This window comes from Excalfactoria chinensis, chromosome 11 (assembly GCF_039878825.1).
Source record: "Excalfactoria chinensis isolate bCotChi1 chromosome 11, bCotChi1.hap2, whole genome shotgun sequence".
NCBI classification, from domain to species: domain Eukaryota; kingdom Metazoa; phylum Chordata; class Aves; order Galliformes; family Phasianidae; genus Excalfactoria; species Excalfactoria chinensis.
The window spans coordinates 12869125-12893491 of NC_092835.1; the positions used below are offsets into that span (position 1 = coordinate 12869125).

At 41.9% G+C, this 24367-nt stretch overlaps 1 protein-coding gene across 2 annotated transcripts in view; it reads left to right on the plus strand.

The window, feature by feature from the left end:
* Positions 1 to 385: 385 nt before the first annotated feature.
* Positions 386 to 24367, plus strand: part of NKD1 (NKD inhibitor of WNT signaling pathway 1) — a 107840-nt gene continuing 83858 nt past the window's right edge. For both annotated transcript variants that reach the window (XM_072346799.1, XM_072346800.1), the window contains exons 1-3: positions 386 to 709; positions 850 to 882; positions 1075 to 1235. In XM_072346799.1, the coding sequence (XP_072202900.1) occupies positions 685 to 709; positions 850 to 882; positions 1075 to 1235 (219 nt within the window). In that variant the 5' untranslated portion in view covers positions 386 to 684. The remainder of the gene's footprint in view (positions 710 to 849; positions 883 to 1074; positions 1236 to 24367) is intronic.

Consider the following 24367-nt stretch of genomic DNA (forward strand, 5'->3'; position numbering starts at 1 on the left):
TGCCAGGCGCTGCGATCCCAGCACGAGCGGAGCGGACAACCCCGCGGCGGTGCCCGGGCGCTGCTGCCGGAGGGGAGCGGCCGAGGCTGCCCGCAGCCGGCGGGGGGCGGCGCTGCCGGCCGGGCCGGGCCAGCTGGCGGCGGGGCTCGGGGCGCAGCGCTGCGTGCCCGGGGGCTGCAAGGGGAGCGGGGCGGGCCGGCCCTGCCGCCTGTGTGCCTGGCTGGAAGTGAAACGAGCCCGGCTGTTCCTTTTTTTTTTTTTTTTTTTTTTTTTCCCCTTTTTTTTTTTTTTTTTTTTCTTTTTTGGAGCCTCCAAAAGGCTCGCTCGTCCCTTTCATGTGCCGCCGCGGCCCAATGGGAAGGCGGAGGCTGCCTGCAAGTGGTCTAATCTCAATGAGGTGTCAATCATGTTCCCCGGTGGGTGAAGTAAGGTCTTTTGTAACCGCCTCTGTCTTTGGGAAAGAGAGGAGAGAGGAGGAAGGCTGGAGCTGAGAGGGGGACGCCGGACTGTGCTGCAGGAGGGAGCTGAGATTTGCTCTTGCTTGTGCTTTAGCAGGGAGAAGCGGAGCACATGGATTTCTAAACACGCTGGGATTTTATACAGCTACAAAAATAGGAACGACAACAGAACCTGACCCTACCGAAAGCAGTCAAATGAATCGTAATTGCAGATCAATGCAGAGAAATGGGGAAACTTCACTCGAAGCATGGTTAGTTCCTTTCACTTGCTACTTCCTCAGCCCTTTCCCCTTACTCGGATTTTACTTGGTTTGTTGCTGTGATTTTATATTGGTGTCTAACGATCTTCCTTTATTATTTCCCTCACACACTTTCCTGTGGATCTGCCTAGCCGCCGTTTGTAAACCCAGAGAAAGTCCGGAAGGTAGGGATGGCTGCTTGCTGTTAGTAACTTTGACCGCCTTTCGATGCCCGTCCCCGCGGCTGTCCCCGGCCGCTGCCCTCTCCCCAACTTTCCGCCGCGCTCTGCCCGCCCGCTCCGTTCCTGCTGCGGGCTGCCCGGGGCCGGCCGGGCTGTGCGGGCGGCTCAGCGGCGGCATTGTCTGCTCTTTTCTAGGTGATAGTTTTGCGGTGAACGCCTCTCTGGCTCGCAAAGGGCTGGAGGACTGGATGGTGAAGCAGAAATACTCCGGGGGCAGCGGCAGTAGCAGCGGAGGCAGCAGCTCGGGACTCCAAGGCTGCCAGCACCGGGCTGCTTGCGGGCTCTCCAGCGGCAGGGTATGTCAGCTTCCTAGCTGCGCCCCCTCCTTTCTTCTTTCTGAAACAGGGGAAACCAAAAGCTCTTTCTCCATCTCTTTCTCTCCTTCCCGAGGGCCGGTTGTGCAAACGCAGGGGTTGCTTTGACAAAGTGCTGCTCCAGGGACTGCCTCGTGGGTGGTTTCCATCTGTCCTTTGATGAAGTTGGGAGCTGCGTAGCAAACTTGGTGCTGGTACAAAAGCCAGGGGAGTAGAGGGGGGACCTGTCTGCCAGTGTCTGGGCGATTGGAACAAAACCCATCAGAAATGGGAATGAACAGAGAGTCGCTGGAGAGAACCCAGCACCCAGTGTGTGCAAGCTGGTGTGCCCCGATTGGTGCACGAGTTTGTCACACTTTGGCAGAGCAGTTCAGGAAAGGAGAAGTTCCCTATGAGTTTATTGTTATTTACTTGCTCTGTGCTGTTAGTGTGAGGCACCCATCACTTGTCCTGGCTGTTACCACACAGTGGTCATTTTCCACCCTTTCTCTTCCAGTTCTCTCACTGCGCTGGAGGAAATGTTTAAGCTATTTGTTGATATTTTTGTTTGTTGCCCCCTCCCAAATGTTGTCACTTTAAACAAAAAGACATGATGGAAGATGAACAGATGAACAAAGGCAGTTGTGTTCAGATATGGTCCTCATAGTGTTTCAAGGTATGGTCCAGAGTTTATTGATGTTAACTGAAAGACTCCCATTGAATTCCATGAGATCTAGATCAAACACTGAAAGACACATCAATGGAAGAGTAACCTGAGAGATGGGGAGATTGGAATCTGTGCTTCTCAGCAAGGAATGTGGCTTTGAGAGCACAAGCAGAGCAGGGCCACCAGACCTCCAGCAGACTCACCACATTGTTAGCCACTAGTTTTATTGTCAGAAGTCTGCATTTCTTCTTTCTTGGGGAAGGGAGGGGTGGGGGATAACTTGTGAACTGGAGATGAGGCATACTTCGTGTTAGGTGTGGTCTTGAATTGCATGGATGATGTGTGGAGTGGAAAAAGCTAACGACTCTTTAGATTCCCTCAGTATTGTATGTAGGGGAGGTTAAATTGCTTGGGAATCACTGGAAGTGAGATGAGGAGGGTAGGATACTGATATAAGTGCTTGTGAATGATGAACTTGATTGCTTTGCTTGGTGTTCACCTTGCAGGCGTCTTTGGTTTAAAGTGACTTCCATTGTATGTTACTTGGAAACAGTATGTCGACAATAGTAATGGTGCATACATGTATGATATCAGCTGCAAAGAGTTAAAATGTGCTTTTAAGATATCTTTCATTATCCTTGCTTTTTGAAAGTCAGGTTTTTCAGATGCGTGTTCTTCTACTCACATTTTCTAGGAAAGAAAGTTCAACTCACCAAACTAAACAGGGTTTTAAAATATAAATGTCAAAATTGCTGACTTCAGCTTTGTGAAAGAGAACACATTTCATGCTTTCTGGAGAAAAAATATCCTTCATAATAGATAGACTTTGTTATTTAGAAGACTTCAGTTCTGTGACATCTGCTCAGCTGGAACTGACAGTAGAACAGAGTATTGTGAGGTGTCCTTAGGATAGCTCAGCAATTAGCAGGCCATTAACTAAAAATTAGCCTGTGCTTTTTACTACATTATAAAACTGTAAATAGGTTTAAAAATGTTTAAAAGCTCTGTTCCCATGAGGCTTTTTACTGCCATCCTGATAAAGCTGTTTCAGGATGTTTGAAAATATTGGCAATTTATTGCCTGATATATTTGATTGTATCTGTATGCATATATGGCCCACTAATTGATTTGGTTCATCTGTTATCCTATCACAGCCACACTATGACAGCTTCACTGAAGTTCCTTTAAAATATGAACTCTGGGTAATATGGAAGGATGCATTTTTAATCCTGCATTGGAAACAGATGTGCCATATGTACAGTCTTTGACAAGGATTATGGAGCTATTGACTCCTTAGAAGAGAAACAGTTGTGCAGTCTCATTTATGATCTCTTTGATCTCTTATATAATTATACCAAGATTCAAAGTGGGTTGTTGCTTAACTTTTTGGTTCCTCATTCACCTCTAGGTGTAGGAAGGTTATTAGTCACTATTACTAATGGGATTGTGTGTTCCCCCAGTAACATGTAGTTGAGCTTGAATCAGCCAAGAGCTCTTCTGCTTACTGCTTCAAAACTCCTCTTAAGATGTTCAGTTGGCTTGTAAGACTGTGGAATGGAACAGCTCTGTTGTTGTGACTGGAAAACTTGGTTTCTCATTAAAACTTCTTTCCCCTGGAATAAGACTTAATTGCTACCTCTGATAGCCAAAAGAATTAGATCAAACACAGATGAAAATATCTGCATCCAGAGAAACGTTAACTTGAGTTTTAACAACAAACAAGCAAACAAAAAAACACCACAAGAATACCAACAGTAGCCCTTGAAATAATTTTCCTTTTAGAAGTCCTTAACCAGACTTCTGTTGGTGAAGGTTTTGTGTTTCACCTATTTGGTGAACTCCAATGTATAACCAAAGAGCTGTTGATAGAAAACACAGTGCTGAGATGCTTCCATGTCTGAAGCTGATGATTTGGATCATTCTGATTAGAGCTTGAATATGATAGTGAAATTTGATTTATGTTAGCCCATATGGGCCAGAAATTCTGTGTTGGTTGGAGGTGAAGGGCTGGTTTCCTCAAGAACAAAAACACTGAATTGTTTCACTTAGATTTGTCATCCAGAGGAGATGATGCTGAAGTACAGGAAGATTCATGTAGCCTTTTACAAGAGGAATGAGTGACTAACATAGGAAAGCAGTACAATTTCATTTCTGTTCCTCTCTTGACTGATTTAATTTGCATGGATGACTCTCAAGAAATATTTGTGGAGGGCAAGTTTGGTCACAGAATGTTTGACACAAGTAGGGGCTTCAGCATGCAGTACCTGCTACCTTCCTGATCTGAAGGTTTGAGTTTTCTTTGGAGAAGACTTCCCTCATCTGATATATTTCTCCCCAGCATATATTCCCTGGGATATGAGTAATCAGTGTCCAGCTATTGCAAACTGCTGCTGTCATCTGAGATTGATCTCATAGTGGTAAATTGTTGGGTGAAGGCACGAATCAAGGGAGGGGGAGTGTATTTAACACGCACACTTCTGGTGTGTAAACAACTTTCTGTTCTGGACTAAGAGCTCTGATCTCATTAAGCCATTGCCGCCCGCCCAGCAGGGGCTGCTCTGCTCTAAGTGTTTTAATTACTGAGGAGGCTGAGTGCTGGGCCACACCCTTCTTCTCCATCATGGAGAACTAAAGAGGAATTTTGTTGCATCCGTGAAGAGAGTCATATTCTATTTTCAAAGCTAATTGAAACCACCGGGGTTGTAAATCTGTTAGAGCAAGTGAATACACTTCTTTTGCTGCTTTATGAACGAGTTAACTTGTGCCTAGAGATTGAGGGGCTTCCTGACACTGTGGATTATCCTGTATAATTCTTAAGTTTAAATTTATTCAGCGTGTTTATTTTTGCAAGCCGTTTCTGGAGATCAACATTGTTTGCAAATATACATGTGTTTATTTATTTAACTGAGAAGTAGTTCTGTGCTAGAGGGGAAAATGTTAAATATGACATTGCTTAGTTCAATGTATTTTTATCTTCAAAGCCATATGAAATTTTTCAGTTTCTTGGTTGTTCATCTCATTGAGATCAGTATTTGGGACTGGAAAAAAAAATAAATCTCATTTTTAATTAAATTTCAAAGTAGCTCACAGTGAGCCAAGTAGGAAGTAGTAATTTCAGGTGAAATGGGAAAGCTTTTGGCTTACCTCTTGTGCTATAAAGGACTGTTTGGTGCTACTGATCCTCACGTTGTAACTTAACTAATATTAATTAGACTTGAGTATCTGGTCTGGGGTTGATGCATTGGGAAATGCTGAGGCGCATCGCTGTTTCTCTGTTGGGGCCTGCTCTCCATTTGTTCCATGCCTCTGCCATTGGCATTGATGGGCATTCCTTGCACGTCTAACAGGACTCGGGGCCAGTCTCAGCTTCACTGTTCTTCTTGCGTGGTCCTTCTTGAATTAAAAAAATGCTTCCTTATTCCCCACTGTTAAATAGTATGTGTTTGTGTATGTAAAAATGCATAGCCTTATGAGAGGCACAGCTGGATAGGGTATGTATCCAAAATGAAAATAATCAGAAATGAGACTTTTTAGTGGTCTGTACAAACTATGCCTTAAAGGCCACTGAAGTGGAAGATTTAATTGTAGCACTGCGTTGGGGGTCATTTTATGGTAGAATGGCATTTGAAGGACTCTCTTCTTGCTAACATGGTAATAAGATCAATTACAAACTTCCTAAGGTGCTATCTTGTGTGACTGTTTGAGGTGATCCTTCAAACTGAAAAGTCTTCAATGGCACTATTGTATGAATTGTATAGACTGAGAGGTTTAGAAGAAACTACAGACGCAGCCAAGCTATGTATTTGTATGAGTGAAAAATATTCTGATATGTAAAATGTGATGTGTGTGGTGTTTAAAGTAAAATTGCCAAACTTGGTATTGGAAGTGAGAGAGGCAAAATCTTATTTAATGTTATAATTTGGTGCCAACAAACCCAGATAATTTAATTAGTGGTGCACGTAGTCTATCTTGACAGCTCTGAAAGTATTAGTGCCATGGTGATGAGATTAGTGAATTGGCCAATATTATAGCAGAAAGCTGGATTCCAAGGGAATTATCCTTGAATGATACCAGTTGGTGCAATTAAAAGCCACAATTCAGTTGCCATATGGAAAGTGTTAGACATCCTTACGTGGTTTCAAAGTTATGTGCCGGAGGTTAAATTGACTTATGAAGAAAAGCATAAATTAAATATTTTGTGTTATGAAATTAAAAGTTGACTTTGCTCGAGCCATATGGAGGAAGCACATGGAAGATGGTGTATTTCATCAGGGCTCATTTTATAGATATTTTAGGTTTAACGTGGTGCGTTTTTAATTTGAGATGTTGATTGGAAAGCTGAGTAACTCTTGAAGCTTCTGAAAGTGATCCCATTAAAGCAGCTTTATCTAGTAGCTGGGTGAAGTCCTCACCTAAGTGATGCAAGATGGCTGTCTCTTGGGCTGCTGATAATCCCTCCTGGTTTAATGCAACTTGAATCTCTCTGAATGGGAAGGCCTTTGTTATGGAGTAAATTCTCTGTAAATGAGGATAAAAAATAACAATGATATATTATTGAATGACTTAAATGTAAATAATTTAATCCAGACTTTATACTAAAATTTGACTTATAACAAGAATGGGAATTTTGTAGCGCGATTGTTGACATATGGGAATGTTCTTCACAGCAGCATTCATTAACATAAGGTTTCTCAATAAGTTTTGTGAGATCTGTAATAAAACCCAGGAGGAGCTCTGTGAGTGAATATTTGTAGGCATCCTTCAGAACATCTTAGTTGACTTTTATGGTTCCTCTTGCGCTGGGTTAGGAACAGACAAAAGAGAAGTCTCTTGAGTATTGAAACTTTGTAAAAGTTAGGTTTTTTTTTTTTTTCCAAAGTTGGGAAGATAATTGTTCAGTGACTGTGTTCAAATCAGAATGGAACGTTCTTTCTCCTGCTGCAGATGTTGGCCTTTATGGAAATCCTCCTGGATGAATTTTGCTTTGTGAATGTCAGTATCATAACATAATTGCAAAGTAAGTGCTGGATGTCTAAATGTATAAAATGCTTGGAGTGCTTCTTGGTAACTAAGCCCTTTTCTAGTTTGTTAATATATTGGTCTGAGGAGTCAGATGGGAGTTTTCAGACTATGTGATATCTATAAATATCTTCTATGGAAAATGAGGTATAGGCTTAGCTCAAAAATTAATGGGAAGAAATGGTCAAGCAGACTTTTCCCCATAATTTATTTAGTCATATCTGCCAACATTGGCAGCAGAACTAAGCTTGTATTTATTCCTGCAGAGTAACTACTGCTATGGGAGATTGAGCCGGACTGTACTCCATTCAAGAATTATTAACCAGGTTCCAAATGCAAAATCTTCATTGTGTCTGATCTCTGAGCAAAGCATGTTTGTGTTGGAATATCTCATGACAGTTATTGTGCAGTGGTGGAACGCCAGGGGCGTTAGCTGTGGTGAAAAGGCTGTGCTGGACTGGATATCATCACTACTGCCTAACCTGAGTTGGGAGAGGACTTGTATGCGTTCAGTTGCTGCTGTCCTCCATTCTCTTCCAGGTGTGGGGCTATACACTGTATCTGCAGTTTGCTATACACTGTATCTGCAGTTTGCTATACACTGTATCTGCAGTTTGCTATACACTGTATCTGCAGTTTGCTATACACTGTATCTGCAGTTTGCTATACACTGTATCTGCAGTTTGCTATACACTGTATCTGCAGTTTGCTATACACTGTATCTGCAGTTTGCTATACACTGTATCTGCAGTTTGCTATACACTGTATCTGCAGTTTGCTATACACTGTATCTGCAGTTTGCTATACACTGTATCTGCAGTTTGCTATACACTGTATCTGCAGTTTGCTATACACTGTATCTGCAGTTTGCTATACACTGTATCTGCAGTTTGCTATACACTGTATCTGCAGTTTGCTATACACTGTATCTGCAGTTTGCTATACACTGTATCTGCAGTTTGCTATACACTGTATCTGCAGTTTGCTATACACTGTATCTGCAGTTTGCTATACACTGTATCTGCAGTTTGCTATACACTGTATCTGCAGTTTGCTATACACTGTATCTGCAGTTTGCTATACACTGTATCTGCAGTTTGCTATACACTGTATCTGCAGTTTGCTATACACTGTATCTGCAGTTTGCTATACACTGTATCTGCAGTTTGCTAACTTCGGCCACAGCAATATGGCCAATCTCTTATCCCATAATTTGCTGAACAGAACTAATGCTTCTGAATGTGTGAGACTGGAAAGTCCTGTGCAGCTCTTTAAGCAGGAAAATCCAATCTTACAAATAGACTACAGTCACTTAAGCTGATATCCATTGTTTAATAAGAATTGGTCCGTTGGCTTTGCTTGGGACTTGAATTTCAAAGAGGCTTATGTCTGCAGCTAAGTGTCCAGACACATTCTGTAATAGCTTCCTGTGTGCTGCTTACGTGACCTGTTGGGACTGGTGTATGTGAGAAATAATTCTGTCTTAGTCATATAGCATCAAAATGTTTGGGGAAGGGAATGATGCAGTACCTGGGAGGTCCTGTAACAGCTGTGAAGTTGAGTTCCACTGATCTTGTATGGATGGTGTGGTCTATTGTGTATTACAGCATGATAAACATCCCTATTGTTTTAGGCTACTAAAACTTCTGGTGAAGTAAATCCTTTTGCTCCTGTGAAGGCCATGCCAGGGAGGCTGACATGCTATATCTGTGCCTAAGAGCTCCTTGGTGGTCAGTAAGAGGCTAGTAGAAATGAATCTAAGGGATCCTATGAGACTACTGAGCAGGGCTATGGAAATGCCTCCTCTTTCCTAATTCAAGGTTTTTGCTTTTTATAAGGTTTTGGCAAGGTTTTTGTCAGAAGTACAAGCAAAAGAATTGCTGCTTAAATCTGAAGCTGTTGATTGATACAACTCCACAAGGAAGTAGCTTTTCTGCTTTTTCTTTGAGCTCTGACAGCTTGATGTTCTTGGTCTGAAAATTCAGTGGGACTCTGAAATCCATCTGTCTGATGGTGAAAGGATATCCTGCTTATACCTTCAAAGTATCACCTACCAGTCTTGTGTTTGGTTGTAATGGAATTTGGAGTTAAATGCAGGCTCGTGTCTGAGAATGTGAGACTTCCCCCTAAAATGTGGGAAGAGATCAGTAATGTATTGAGCAAAAATTGTAGTAGAGAGCTTTTAAGTGCCATGATTTTTTTCAGCCATGTGTCCTTGGGCTTCAGACTAACAAATGCTGGCAGTGTATGTAACTTTAGCTCAGAGATGGATTGGCATGTAGTCAGAACATTCTCTGCACTGTCCATCCAGAGAAATACTTTGTGTTTTGTGAGTAGGGTGGAATTTAATGCATTTGGGGGCATTACTGTGGCAGCTTTAAAAGGATTAAGTACATTGAGGCTCCTATTAAAGTGATTCAAGATTCACTGTGATTCAAGATCTGTGAAAGAAAATCATGCATGGGTGTTTGATCTTGGGGTGCAGCCACACATGCTGTGAGGCATAAAATAAGGGGATAGACTCAGTAGGGAAGTGACAGAACAAAGTACTGTCTTGCAGGAGAAATGGGATTTGGGAGCAGCCTTGGATCTTTTGATACGTGCTCTGTTGCAAATGATGAATGGTGCAGAGGTGACAGGTTTGTCTTGGGGGAGGAAGGAGAATGGTGGGTAATGTGTCGCACTGCCCTCAGAGACTTTTCTGGCTGATTCCCCAAAGATTTGATGCTGATAAGGGCTAAGCTGCTTCCTGTTGTCCTGTCTTACAAATCTTTTATAATTCTGAGAAGGTTAGTTTCAGGAGGTAGCTTTACAGCTATTACCTTCTTTACCTGTCGCATGTGTTAAGTAGATGTAAAGAACAAATGCCTGTTTTGGGGAGCAGGAATTTTCTCAGCACAGAGTTGCCCCAGTCTCGAGCTGTGGAGTAACAAGCAGTCTCTGTGGCACATAAGATGCTGTGGTTAAGCCTGTATCAGTGTTTCAGTAATAAACCACTCCTTTTTGAAACAATAAATAATAATTTTGCTTGTGAACTTTCCAAGTCTCTCTCTATCCACATAGTGTACGTGTGTATAAACTACAGACTCTCATTCGCCTATAAAGAGAGAACATCATAGTCTAGCAAACAGAATATCTGTCATTCCAGCTGAGCAAGGTCTAAGGCAATAACCCAAAATATCCTGGAAGAAATTCTAAAAAGCATTGAAGAAATCAATCGTCTGATCCTGGAGGAAGGTCTTTGATGTAACCCGGGTAAGTTTATACTGGGAGCCTGCCTGTTTCGTTATGGTCAGCCCTAGACTTTCTATATGAGAAGTGGATCAAATAATTTTATATGCTTCTGCTTTTAAATAAAGAAGAAGAAGAAAAAAAGGTTGATAGTTTCCTAAAGCATACACACTGTTTAAATGTAGATTGTGGCTTTTAGCCGAAGCCCAGGTGGGGAGGAAAGGCTTTTCAAAACAAGTACTTACAGAAAAATAAATAATACTTTGATATTTTCCCATGGAAAAAACTGTGCCTCATTTAGCCATCCTGAATATTTAATTTTATTTTGAGGATAAACTTCACAGGTTATCTCAGCTAAAGCTATTTTTACTTACGCAAAGCTTATGTGCGAGGTCTTGTTCCTGATGTGCTGATGTGGATACATATGTAAAAGACGTTTTTCAGAATACTATAAATACATTTCTTCCAAAGGAATGTTTGTAACTCAGTGCACTTGGGTAGGTCTGTTTAGATCATCTTGAAAACTTCTGCAGTATTTCTCGGAGCGCTTTGGTTTTGATGTGAAAGCCCTGCTTTAATAGACGGGAAACTTCTCATTGCTTTCAGTGGGTTTGAACTGCATTCATTGCCACATCTGTGGAAGAGCAGAGAAGGCTCAAGAGGAGAGACTGATTGTCCCTCTCCTGAAGTTACGTTTCTAGTGGAATGGTAATGTGTTTTCCCCTGCAGATGCAATTTAGGTGATCGTTTCATGATAGGTTTGCAAAAGTTTTTCGCCATCGTATTGCCACTTAAATTCCTACTTGTAATTAGCAGTGTAATTTTGCAGATAGGTTTAAAAACTATGCTTTGAGATACTGTTCCAGAACGCTGCTTAGTGCCCATTAAAATAGTACATCTTTATCGTGTGTAGGCATTCTTTATCTAATCAGGTTGGTTTGTTACAATGCACAGGTGGTTTGTAACTACACCATGGTTTTGTTCTAAGTTTTTCAGCTCTAAGTCTGTTTTTAATAGCTTGCATGGCTGTAGTAGTGTTTATAGTCCAGTAGAAAGCCTTTGTGTGAACTAATGCACAGTGATGAGTTGGGTTGCTGCCTTACCTTTTGTACAGGGCTTCCCTTTGAAAGGCAGCCATTATTGGATTAAGACATGGTATCATGGCTTTTTTCACCTTCTGCCTGTTAAACCAGTATTTGGGAAGGGAATAGTACATCTGTTGATACTACATAGATTTCAGTTTGGTAACTGGCCTTAATGCAGCACTTCTTTCCAGATGTGCTGTTTTAACTGGTTGTTATTCGTTGGTTGTCTTGTTGGTTTTTATTCGATGAAATTATTTAATAAAAAGAAAAAATAATCTGAATGAAATTTGTCTTTCAAAAGCAGTGTGATGGAAGTTTTAAGCAAGGCAGGCCAGAGTTGCTCTGTGTCCTTTATCACATGCAGTTACCCGGAATGGACTGGCTAGTCTGTGCCATGCAAGTGTTGTTGGCATGTGAACATATTTTGGTGTTAAAAGGCAAACCAAACTTATCCTGTAGCAAATTAATGTGTGGCCTCCACTGATTTTCTGCATTCTGAAGACAGGATCTGAAAATGCAGCAGCAAGAAGTCCCCTAGGTTTGCCAATGAATGAGTAATGGCTAATGGTGATGTCCTGTGCAGACAGGCTGCAAAGTCCCCTACTGTCTCTACAGCAGTTATCTGAGCTCCTCAGTTGCATTTCTGACAGCAGCACCAACCATCGTAGAGTCCCTTGCAGAGGGTAAAGAAATACAGCACAAAAATAGGAAAGCTCATAAAACACAGAACAGTTAGACAAGAAAAATATGAATGTCACGCCTCTAGGGATATGTTTTAAGTGAGGAGAGAGTCTTGCCCTGCTGTACAGTCAGAGTGTCTCCTATTATCAGCAGGAGCCCTACCCAAGGACAGGGTGAGGCTTCCTCCTTCCCCAGCCCAGCAGGCATGCCTTTGGTCCCTCTGAATTGCTGTTAGCCTGTATCAGTTTCAGTATCAAGTGGTGTCAAGAATGGGTAAGGCTTCTGCCTTCAGCTGGAACGTGGGCAGGGCTGTGCTGTGAGCTCTGCTGGGCCGGGGCCGTGGGGCAGGAGCCGTGGCAGCACAGCCTGCTGCCGGTGCTGGGTCTGACAGCACAGGCTGTGGGGAGACCGTTCGGGTCCCGCAGCTCCGCAGGCTTTGCCATGCGGTCACTGGGCTGCCTGCTTGCAGTTGGCAGGACTGAGCTGGAGGGAGGGCTCGCTGCGGGATGCAAAGGGTTACGCTGCTGAAGTTACACAGGCGCCAATCCCCTGGCACACCGCAGGTGATCTCAAGCGAATGTTGTTTAAAGCGCCTGTCCCACGGCTTCACAAATGTGCTCTGACCAGAGGATGTTTTTCTAACTTCAAAGGGCTGCTCGGGCTGGCTCAGTGCCTCGCAGGCTGAGTCCACAATCCCTCTCTGCTCGTGATGTGTTCTAACCATGTGTGATTTTTTTGGTATGCGATGTTTTCTTAAAGTGGCATTGACCTGCGTTCAAATGAAACTTGCTCTTAAGCTTGTAAACACAAACTTGTCGTGTGGGCAGTTTTCATCTGAACCTGACAAGTGGGTTGGTTGTTTTTGTGTGTCTGTGTGTTTTTGTTTCTTCTTGAAAGCAAGAATAGACATCAAAAGGAGGAGTAATTTATAGGAAAAGAAGCAGCAAGGAATAAACTTGCAGCAGCCTTCTGAGGGCTGCCATCCTGGGGCCTTTCCCTGAAGGTGGGGGTGTGGGCTGTGAGAGAAGAGCAGCTGCCCCTCAGTGCCAGATCTGGAGCTGGGTGCTGGGCTCGGTGTGCCCCTGCAAGGGGTGGTGGGAAGGCAAGGCGTCAAGGAGCAGTGCAGGAAAGGACCTGGGATGCGTCTCAGTGGCCTCTTTTGTGTGGCTTGGTTTTCTCTTGGGCATGTCTGAATGTTTTTAAATATTAAGGGTTTCTTTTTCTTCTTTAGTACTTTGTAGTGTAGTTCTCTGAAGGAGATTGTTTTCAGGTTAGTACAAAAAACATGCTTTCTACTTAATGTTGAGTTAGATGTTATTGAGTCCTTATGGACCAAACCCTTCTGCTACTGAAGCCCATGAACTCTGGGAGCAAGATTAGACCCTGAAACATCCCCTGAGGTGCACTGTGGGTGCATTTGGCTGTGGATCTCAGAAGATGTTGTGTTCCTCCACTGATGAGCTCTGTTTTCTCCAATATTTTTGCATTCATTAAGGCTGGAAAAGTGGTTTAGCATGAGGTTTTCATGTCATCAGTTTTTAGTTTACTGTTATTACCACTATGGGATGCTTCTGAGTTCATAAAACAAGCGAAAAACAAAACAAAAACTCAACCCCTTTCTCAAAAGAAAAGGAATACCTTACAAGTCAGACCATGATACTTTCTGTGTGATGAATGACAGAAAAGGATCATCTGCTATGGAAATAAAGACGTCTTACTGTGAGTGGCGCACTGTGATCAATATTTCAGCTATGCAATGAGGTTACACTCCAGAGTAATGGTACCATGATACAGCACTTAGTAACTAATCCACATTTCAGATGCAGCTTCGTCCCAAAGTTGTTATCCAGACAAGATCCTGGAGAAGTCATCGATCTCTAGGACCCGAATCTCTAAGAGCAAACAACCCTGCCATCCCATGTCTATCAACAGGATCCATCCAACCACGTTTATTTTGGCTAGTTTTGAAGCAGTTGGCCAGGGTGAATTCTTAATTTCAAAGTCACAGCTGCTGCTTTGAAATTGTGTAAGAAGGGCTTTGGTTTCTTAACACAAAATAACCAAGCTGCTGTTTGGTATTAGAGAGAGCATCATTATTCTGGGAAACGCTCTCTTCATTTTAATCTTCTGTATGAAAGTTGAAAGTTTATACCTCATAATTATAAGGGCAAAGAGCTGAAAAGGTTCCTTGTTTGACTGACAATTGTAAATACTTAAAGAGTTCCTCTGTGATTTGAGTCAACGGAATATTGTAGTATTAAAAGTTAATAGCAATATTAAGAGACAGAATTAATCCAAGAATCTCTTGTTGGTATTAAGTAATTCCTGGGGAGGGTTTTTTAGGGATGACTGTAATATATGGTTTTCCCTTTTTATTTGGTTGTTTTAGCTCATAATCAGCCCCAAAATTTGTCTTTTTCATTAAATCAAGGAAAAAGACTGTGTAGACTTTGTGCCGCTTTCCATTCTGAAGTGAGCCATCTTGGGTGTCTTTCTCAGTAGTGTCAGCAGAATGTTGAATTCTTGTTGCTGAAAGCATTAGAAGAATTCATGAAGGAGTTTTCTAATGTAAGAGAAAACAAGTTGTATGCAAGTCACACAGCATAGTGTTTTCTGGGCCTTCAATCTCATATGATCCCTTGTCACAATAAATATTACCAATAGAAATGAGCGAAGAGCAATTCCTTCAGACTTAAAGAGAAGGTGAGGGAGGGCTAGATAGAGGAGATGCAAAACCAATGTACCTGAATCAAGCCAGTAGCAGAGAATGGAGCACTTCTTCAGCTTGTGTACACAGGCTTGTTAAAGGACAAAATTAGGGGTCATTTGGTAACAGGACCTGGTAAGCGAAGGAATCTAGGCTTCACATGAATCTTTGACATAGTTAAGGGGAGAGGGTAAGAATAGGCATACGGGTTATCTGGGCAGCCTCACCGAGTTAGCTTTTAGCAGTCCAGCCATAGATGTACTACACTGTCTTTGCATCTCAGGTAACTATGCTTTTGTTAACCAGCCTGATATGTGTAACCATTTGGATGTCTGCTTGGTGGTTGGGATTTTCATGGATTGAATGAGAGTTCTGTTGTGCTTTAACAGATTGGATAGCAGGTTAAACTCAGCTTTCGTAAGCACTGTGAATTGCAGTGGAGATAGCCTTTGAAGTCATCTTGAGATTATGAGGCTCCTCTCTGGACCTGGATGTGAAGCTGGCAGGTGTCTGTGATGTGGTGGTCCAGGGCAAATAGCCATTGTTGGGATACAGTGGTTTCTCTAACATTGAATTTGTGGGATACAGGAGCTGTGTATTCTGGTCTATACCCTTGGCATTTGCTGTATATCCTTTCTCAAGTTGCTCAAGCATGAATCTTCTCAGTGACCCAAGATACTGCACACTTAGTCATTTATCTTTTCATTGAAACTACCAATTTTACCCACTCTTTCCTGTATCCTCAGCAGGGAATTGAGGGTAGCCTTTATCCTTTTACCTTGCTACGTTGTTGAGGTAGGCAAAGAAACATTTGAGCTCATAAAGAACTTTGATGTCAACTGCACGTATACCATTTTATGCTATTTGTTGATACACTGCTATGAATAAGTCAGGTATTTGCTACAAATATATGACAGGTATTTGCTACATTCTCCTGAGTAAAATATATATATTAAAAAAAAATGACAAAGAATATCTGAATTTTCCTTGGGATTTATGCACTTCCATGTTGTTCAAGCAAACCAAATCAGACAATGAAGTGAACTAATGGTTTCTTCTTTTGCTCTACAGTAATTTTTCTGAAATCCTTATGGAAAGAGGCCTTTCTGAACTGTCCAGCCCTCAACACAGTGCAGTATCCCAGGACATCTTACTCTAAAAAAGCTGTATTAAATAAAGCTGTTATAAAATATGGAGAGGAGGGGAAAAAAAAACAACACACCTTTTTCTTACCACCCATCTGATTGCATAAGGTTAGGAGGTGGCAGAAGGGATGTGCTGTTAATGCATGAGAGTATCTTCACTGCTTGTGGTGGCCCCTGTCCAAGGATGTGTGTGTTTAAGTGATAATGACAGCAGGCCATGGGTGTCCAGACTCTTAGGTTGCCTGCACCACAGTGAGTGAAGAGGAATTGTTGTGGACTGCATATATGTGGGTCACTCCAAAAGTAATGCCTCCCTTTTATTTCTGTGGAAATAACAAGAAGAAATACAATTAGCACTGTTTGATAGAGCAAATACTTGGCTACAAAACGTCATTTTTCAATGTCGTCACTAAAATTAATGGAGTCATATAAATATACTGAAAAGAGAATTTTTGTACTATCTCGAAACTTGTTCTCAAATTCCTTTACCTCTAAGGAAAGCATGGCTGCATGTTTTTGCTGCTCGCGTGACTGTGTTTAGCCATAAGCCGTAAAATTATTTGCCATCACTTGAGTTAGCATTGTGCTGTTCCCTCTCCTTGTCCTGGTTTTAGCCCAGATGGGGTTATTTACACACAGTGTTTGGTGCTGAGCAATGAGTGTGTGATGGCACAGGGCAGGGGGTGACTGCGTTGTGAGCTGTGCTGGGCTGCAGGCTGGATATGTCTGTGTAGGCTATCTGCTTGTAGCTGTGCGTCACTGTGCATATAAACCCAATGCATGATTAGTTGGAAGATAGGGCTAGAGCATATGGTTAGTATGCATATCAAGCAGGTAAATAACATAAAAACTAAGACTTTTACCAGTTTTACTAGGTGAAATGGACTACACAGACATAACTGAAGAGAGAAGTGATTTGGCTGAAGATGATTTCTGATTGGCTCTCATCTTCAGTCCAACTAGACTTGAGGAAGACAGTGGTTTGTTTTTTTCCCCTGGTGTTCACTTGAATAATGAATTTACCCTCTCATTAAGGTTATTTTTCAGAGCAATGGAGTTTGTACATGAGTGAAAAGCGTGTCAAAATGTTTACAGTGAGCTGAAGTGGAGTGCTGAGTCAAAGCAGCAGCCTTTTGTTTGCACTGGCTTTGTAATGGAGAGCCTTATAATGAGGGTGAATTATGCCTCCCGTTCTGTCTGGCCTTTGTGCCCTGAGCACAACGTGGAGCAGGTTTCCAGGTTAATTAACACCTCTCCCCTCCTTGTGGTGCTGGAGGTAAGATATCATCGCGTTTTGGTTGCTGCCTCTGAAGTCTCTGCTGGGTATGCCGTTTGTATTTCTATGCATTGGGCAGCAGAGTGGCACAGCCAGGTACTGGGGAGCCTCTGGGTGCCCCGGTGGCACAGCTGGCTGCTGGCAGCTGGAGGCATCCCACTGCAGCTTCCCTGGTCATTATTTATGTGATGAGATTAAGATGAATTCTGCCTGTCTAAAGAGGACTTAATGGTATGTTGCAACACATTGTTTTGTATTTAAGGTTGACTTCTCTGCATATTTAATTCTAAGAATGTTTTTAATCTAGTGGTTCAGGTGTTGGGGAGAGTGAGGTTGGTCTGGCAGTTCATTTGTTTGTGCATTAGATTGGGACGTATTTCTGTTAGTTTTCTTTGCCACCTCTTGCCAGCAGATCACACTTTATCAGCAGTTGTTATGTGCTTATTTCTTTGCCTTTTCAGTTCCTGGGATTTCAGCTTCCTTATGTGTCACTTGCATTTTAACAGCTACCACCTTTGCTTTAATTAGATTTAAGTGCTGCTTTGTTTAGGAACTTAAGCCGTTGGGGAGGGAGAAGAAGGCCATGTAGTGGCCTGACTAGTAGGGTACACATCTGGGTGTGAGACACCAGCAATCCTTTTGCTGCCTTGCACACCACACCATAACATTGGAAGCAAGTATGCAGCATGTGTGGGGCCTAAACATACTGTACTTGTGTGTTGTCAAGTCATACGAGTTTGTACATCATCTGTGTATCTTCTGAAGCTTAAAGAATTTCTCCCCAGTTCTATGACTTCATTCCTTGGCTGTGACTAAAGATCCTGTGGAGCATGGCCCAGCTCCTCATGAAGGAGCAGAAACGTTCTGGGGAGAGGACAGTGCAGCAGCACTATTTGCTGCCTTCATTCAGGTGAATGGGAAATGGGGAAGGAAGCTGTGATTCAAGGAGTTGTGATCATCTCCCAGGCTGCTCCGGGGCAATGCACATCCTACTTCCTGCCTTGCTTGCAGTGGAAAATGGGGCCATAATACAGTCATGTTTGCCCAAGCAGAGAAGTAAAATCATCTTCAGGAATGTTCTCTAGAAATGAAGAATTCATCTGTAAGAATGTATTTTTCTTTTTCTTTTTCTTTTTTAATATAGCTTCCTCATTCCAGTGCTTCAGCAGCATATTTATCTCCATAACTTTCATGCTGTGAATAGAGGAAGGCCAAGAAACTTGTATAAAGGGCTTCCTTTACAGCCAATTATATGTGCAGTATATATCCCGCAAAGTTAACAGGGATTTAGGGGAATGACCATCTGAACAAGGGGGGCACCCCTCCAGGAAATGTGTCTGTTTCTGTGTAACAACTAAAGCAATACTATCTGCAGACTTTGAATCAAAGGCTTGGATGGCTAAACAAAGTGCATCCCCAAAGATGTACTATTAAACTCATTTCCTGTCTATGGAGCAAATATTGTAGAAGTTTTGAAAAGCATTTTCCAACTATTGTTAAGAGTTGGGGTGTGAGCTATAAAATTCTGATCTGGATTCAGACTTTCTCCGTATTTGTGGTTTTGTTTTGAGCCTGTCTGTAGTTAGCAGGGACATAAATATGAAGATTCTCTCATGTGGCTTTAGAACTGTGCTGTGCTCACAGCAAGTCTTCCTTTTTCAGCGTGTGTGTAGTTTGGAAAATACTTCTTTCTGCTGGGTTGAATCCTTTCTTTTGGTGAACAAACCTGGCAGGGAAGGGCTGTGTGACAGTTTGACCAGCCCTACTACAGCTGTTGAGTGTGAGTTGCTTATCAAAAATGCTTCTGTTATCATATCATAGTATCATAGTATCGTGCGAGTTGGAAGGGACCTTAGAGATCATCGAGTCCAACTCCCGGGTTTCGAGCCCTCTGTGTAGCGAAGGGGCACTTCTACCCCTGCGCCACAGGGGGGATTCGAACCCGGGCCCTCCAGTGCCGCAGGCAGCAGCTTAAACCGCTGTTTATAATTGTTATAATTCTCTCAAAACAAAAACAAACCATTATTCTCGTAACAGAGAAGAAAGGGAATACATAATGTTATCTTTTTAGGGAAGCGTCTATTTTTTAGCTGCTGTTCCAACTTTGACTTGTTAAGATTTTGTCTCTCAGAGTGGAAGGTAATTGATGGGTGGGAAAGGTTGAAGCTGAACAATGGGCAGCCTTGGTTTTTGAAAAACTGAACTTAAGGTGAGAATGATGAAGGCCAAGAATTGGGTCCTGGAGTGGGCTGGGCTTTTGTTTATTTATTTACTTATTTACTTTGAGCATAAATGCAGTTGGAATAACAGGTCGCATTTTTGCTAAGAGCTGTCTGTCCAGATCTGTTTGGCCAGGGCTGACTGGGCAGTATATTTATGGAGCGGGAGGTGAGGGCACTAAATCTGAATGCTCATCTAGAGACATGATAACTTGCAAATGGCTGTGAGGAATGATTGCCCAAACATGAACAGAACAAATAAGCTAATCACTGAGCAGGCTTTCTCCTGCAGCCTGGTGTGTAGCACTGCATGTAGTTCCAGACTGGCTTCATTCTTAGTACAGTCTGTTCATACGTGGATGTGTAATTGTCGTGAGATGATGGTGAGTGACCCATCATACTGCGTGGTGTATGTTCAGAGGGGATTTTAGTTCCACCTTCTTTAAACTTTGGCAGTCATAATTGTTAGGCAAAGAAAATAACAGAAATAGGCATATGGTCATCCTCACATGCTCCTCACTTTGTCATAAATTGAATCTATTTACAAAATTCCTATACCACTGTTCAAACAAACCAGTGGGCAGAGGCCTAAAACCATTTTCTCAGGCAAAGTTCCAGTTGTTACCAATGAGGTTGGAATTGAAATTAATCACTTGTTCAGAAGCATTTGAATGTGACCTTTAGACAAATGCTCCTTCCTTTTGCTGACTTGTTGAACCACTCATTAGGGTGTTATTGAAAGTCAATAGAAAACTTCAGTGAGTTCAGACAACTCCAGCAGAGTTGTCAATTGCTGTTCCTTTTGCAGCATTGCAGGAGGCATCTCTTCTTCAGAAGCTATTACATACCTACAGTATTGTTCATCTTACTTGTTTCTCATTCCTTAATGACTTTGCAGTTACTTCTTTGTTAGACCTCTTAAATCTGTAGGTAAGAACAGCTGGTGAACATGAATGTGGTTCAGTGCAGGTGCAGAGGCCAGTCCAGGTTCAGCATTCATACAGAGATTTCATCACACAAGCAGAGTGCAATGCGTCTGTTGTTCTCTATTACTATTATGAATGTGCTTTTGTTTCCTGAGCAAGACACTGAGAAGATAACTGGGCAAGCTTGAAGAAGTAACTGAGGAACTAAGGGTTATTGAACTAAGAGGACTGAAAGAGCAAATTATTTGTTTCTTGTCTACACTGAGAAACTGATAAGAAGAGTTCTCGCTATTGAATCAAAGAGTAAAGCAATTTATCAGAATTTATGTGCTTATTTATACAAACTTCTTTCTATTGTGATATGGAGTGTTTGCACAGCAGCTATTCTGGTACACTTACTGCAGTTGTATCCATATGAAAACATGCCAGCAAATGCTAATGAAACAATGACCAAATGAGAATTTATATCATTTGAGGCTTATAAAAGGTTATTTGGAAGTGTAAAGGAAGATGATTAAGAATAAAGAGTTTAATAATTTTGGGTGTAAAGACATTGTAATGAAGATCTGTTCCAGTGTGAAATGAGTGTTTATGTGGACATGTTAGAACACATCCAGGGGAAGGTCGCACAAATAATCCCAGGGATGGAACACTTCTCCTGTGAGGACATGCTGGGAGCTGGGGATGTTCAGCCTGGAGAAGGCTCTGGGGAAACCTGATAGCTGCCTCTCAGTATCTAAAGGGGGACTGTAAGAAGGCAAGGAGCAGACTCTTTGGGGCCTGCTGTGATAGAACAAGAGGAAATGATTTCAGACTAAAAGAGGGGAGATTTAAATGGAATCTAAGTACTTTTGTTTTTTACCTTAAGGGTGGTTTGAGGCACTGGCACAGGTTGCTCAGAGAGGTGGTGGAAGCCCTTCCCTTTGAGGCACTCAGGGTCAGGCAGGATGGAGCTCTGAGCAACCTGATCTTGCCATAGATGTCCCTGTTCATTGCAGGAGAGTTGGACCAAATGACCTTTAAGGGTATCTTGTGACTCAAAATATTCAGTGATTCTGTGATTGTTCTTGGAAAATAGTACAGGTTTTATTTTCTCCAAGAGGTGTCAAAACTCTCATTTTTCTCAAGTGTGCGATAGGAAAATGTCTTCCAGGTTGAGTCCATTGAAGTATCATTCTTCTGATGAAAACATGGAGCAGTCACATGCATCTATATCAGCAAAATTACTGTTTATAGGGATTTTTTATCCTCTTTTGTGAATGTCTTTTACATGGCATAGCAGCCAACAAAGAAACACTCCTACTTTAAGCATTGCTTTAGCAGATTATGCTGACAGCAGTTAGTTTAACTCAAAGTTCTGTTCTTTGTAAAGATTAATGATCCTTGAAATTACAGATATATTGGAAATGCAAAGCCTAGAAGTAATTTTCAATTCATAAATAGAATTGTTTCTCTAACAGCAGACATCTGCTGCTGCTATTCCAAATAATAGAAACGAAGCAACATAAAATACTCGAGCACGTGCTATTGAAGAGAAAAGATCATTTCATGAGGAATATATGTGTGGGGAAGGGCGGGAAGAGGGTGATGACAAGCCATTTTGCAATATCACATTTGGGTATGGCTTATAGGGAGTGTTGCAGAGAGCTTGTAGCTGTTAACACATCTGAGCATTATTGGCTTTTACGCTGGTTGCCATCATTCAGTAGGCAGAAAGCAGCTGAGCAGACACAGGAGCCAAAAGCTGGTCTTTTGTGGGTGGGCATTGTTTTGGGGGAGAACCAGTAACTTTCTTTTAAGTTGGTTACAGTATAAGCCTAGCACTAAATTAATCATGACATTAAGAGGCAATGTATGTACAGACATTACTTCACAGAGTTGTCATAAATCCTGTTCTTGCCATATTTTAATTTCCAAGACTTTTGAATCTCAGACAAGGTGCTATAGATGTAGTTATTAAATTCTACAGAAATATTTTTATTGGGTAGGACGTTGCTTGATGATGTAGCTGTGAAAGCCAAATTCAGAGACTAGCAAAAGGTTCTTTATCCTTGCGTTTGGGAGGAAAAATATTATTTTGTAACTCGCTTGCTATTGAAATACTTGTGTTAAATTTACCTTCTCTTTCCCGAATGAATGAATTTACATATGTTTATAGGAATGAGGTTCATAGGCTTGCTATTTTATTAAACTGACAGCTTTCTTGTATTGTTGAGTACTCTATAACTTCATAGGACTGGTCATACAAGAGAGGAATAGTAGCTTCCCTCAAAAGAGAGGGTGGTGACAATGTTCGTTTTGTTACTGGGACTCCAGTAAGTTGTTATCAATAACACACAGATGGAAACGTGGCTTTGGAAATAGCGGAGTCTGATTCTCACTCCTGCAGCTCAGCAGACAAGTGCTTTTGTAGGGTGACCTGATGAGAAATGCTGCCCTGTCTCAGCTTTGAGTACTCTTGAGAGAAGATACTGGATACGGTAAGAACAAAAAACACTTCACAAGCTTGCAAAATGTTCTTCTTTCAGTGCAGAAGTAGGAACTAAGTTAGATTACATATAGTTGAGATGTTTGGTTCCCTGCTTTTCCAAGATATTTCCTTTACACGCACTGGGGAGGCCCTGTTCTCTGTACCTTTCTATACTAAAACGTGTGTTTGCTAATTATTCTGTTTCGCCTGGGGTCTGTTTTATTTGTCAGGGAGCTGAGGAGGGTTGTCTTTCCCTTTAAGTATATAGGACAGTCAGATACCAGAGGAGCCTTAAAATAGATTGTACTGAAGGTGTGTGGGCAACCAGGCAAAGCATGTGATGGCAAAGTACTGGGAGAGTTGAACCCAGCCTTGTTCCCCTCAGCTCCATAAGTTTGGAGTAGCTTATGCCTCTTTTTACCCCAAGAAAAGGCTGTGATGAGCTATCGCCATGGAGTGCCTATGATGTAGCCAGTCTCAGATCTCATAATGTTCAGAAAGTGGCCCAACTCACTTTGGTCGGGTTATTCAGTAAAATTTCCCAGTTCTTTAGTCATTTTCTTTTTAAGCCACTTGCATGATAACAGCCATATCAGGTGGAGGAGTCCTACAACTCTTCACATATAGCTTGGAACAAAGCATAAGAGGTTTTTAAATAAAGTTTAATTTGATCTAGTAATAATTCATTTAGTGTAAATATGTCAGATATATATTCTGTTCCTGGAATTAAGAAAAAGTCATGTATCTAGACTTCTGCTCTCCATCTTTATTTCAAAAGCACACTTATTCCTGGTTCATGTATAACAGCACCAACAAATGAAGATCATTGCCACAGAGCAGGTGCTTGGATTCAGCCTGCGGTGCCATTGCCGCAGTCACTGCTCTGAGAGCCAGAGCCTGACCTGTCTGGCTAGGCTGCCAGTTGTTGCAAACACCTACTTAAAAGAAACTGCAAATGAAATCTGTTTTGTTTACCATCGTCCCCCTATTGGATAAGAATTTCAGTCACTGTAAGACTGGGCTGGATTTAAACAGCAGCCAGTTGTACTGGAAAGCTCCATTTCTCTCCCTGATCTGCTGAGCCAGCTACTTCTCCAGAAGCATTTGAAAAAATGTGAGCGGAGGGTAAGAACACAACATTTTCCTGTCTTTTTAAATGTGTTTTTCTGTGTCTCATTCTCACACACGCTGTTTAAGCCAAGACATTTTCGGCCTTTACCACTTTGATGCCATTTGGCTTCAATTTCCATGTAAAATTCTTGGAAACCAGAGATGACTCAGAAGGGGTTGAAACCCTTGTCCTGCAAGACTCTTCCCAAAGCAGGCTGTTTTCTTTATGTGGAAGCAAGTGTGTGCCCTGAGCCCTGACATCCAGCCTGGTTCCTCTCCTCTCTTGACACACTAGTTGGACATTTTTGCCAAGGGTTGTACTTGCAATTAAATTAGTAGAAATGTCCCTGATAAGTCGTCATTACTGAAGTTTTGTGGCTTCGACTGTGGAAGCTTGCAAGTTTTGGTTGTTTTTTTTTCTGTGTGTGAAGACTGTTGGTCCATTTATGGTGGTTGTTGTATAAAAATGTGAGTGAGGGTTTATCTTCTCCTTTGAGATGTATGGCGCTGCCTCTGGAATCGCTTCCAAGTTTACAAAACGAGTCTGTGGCTTAGACCTCTCCGATAAACATTTTTGTTGCTGTTGCGAAGTTGGATCA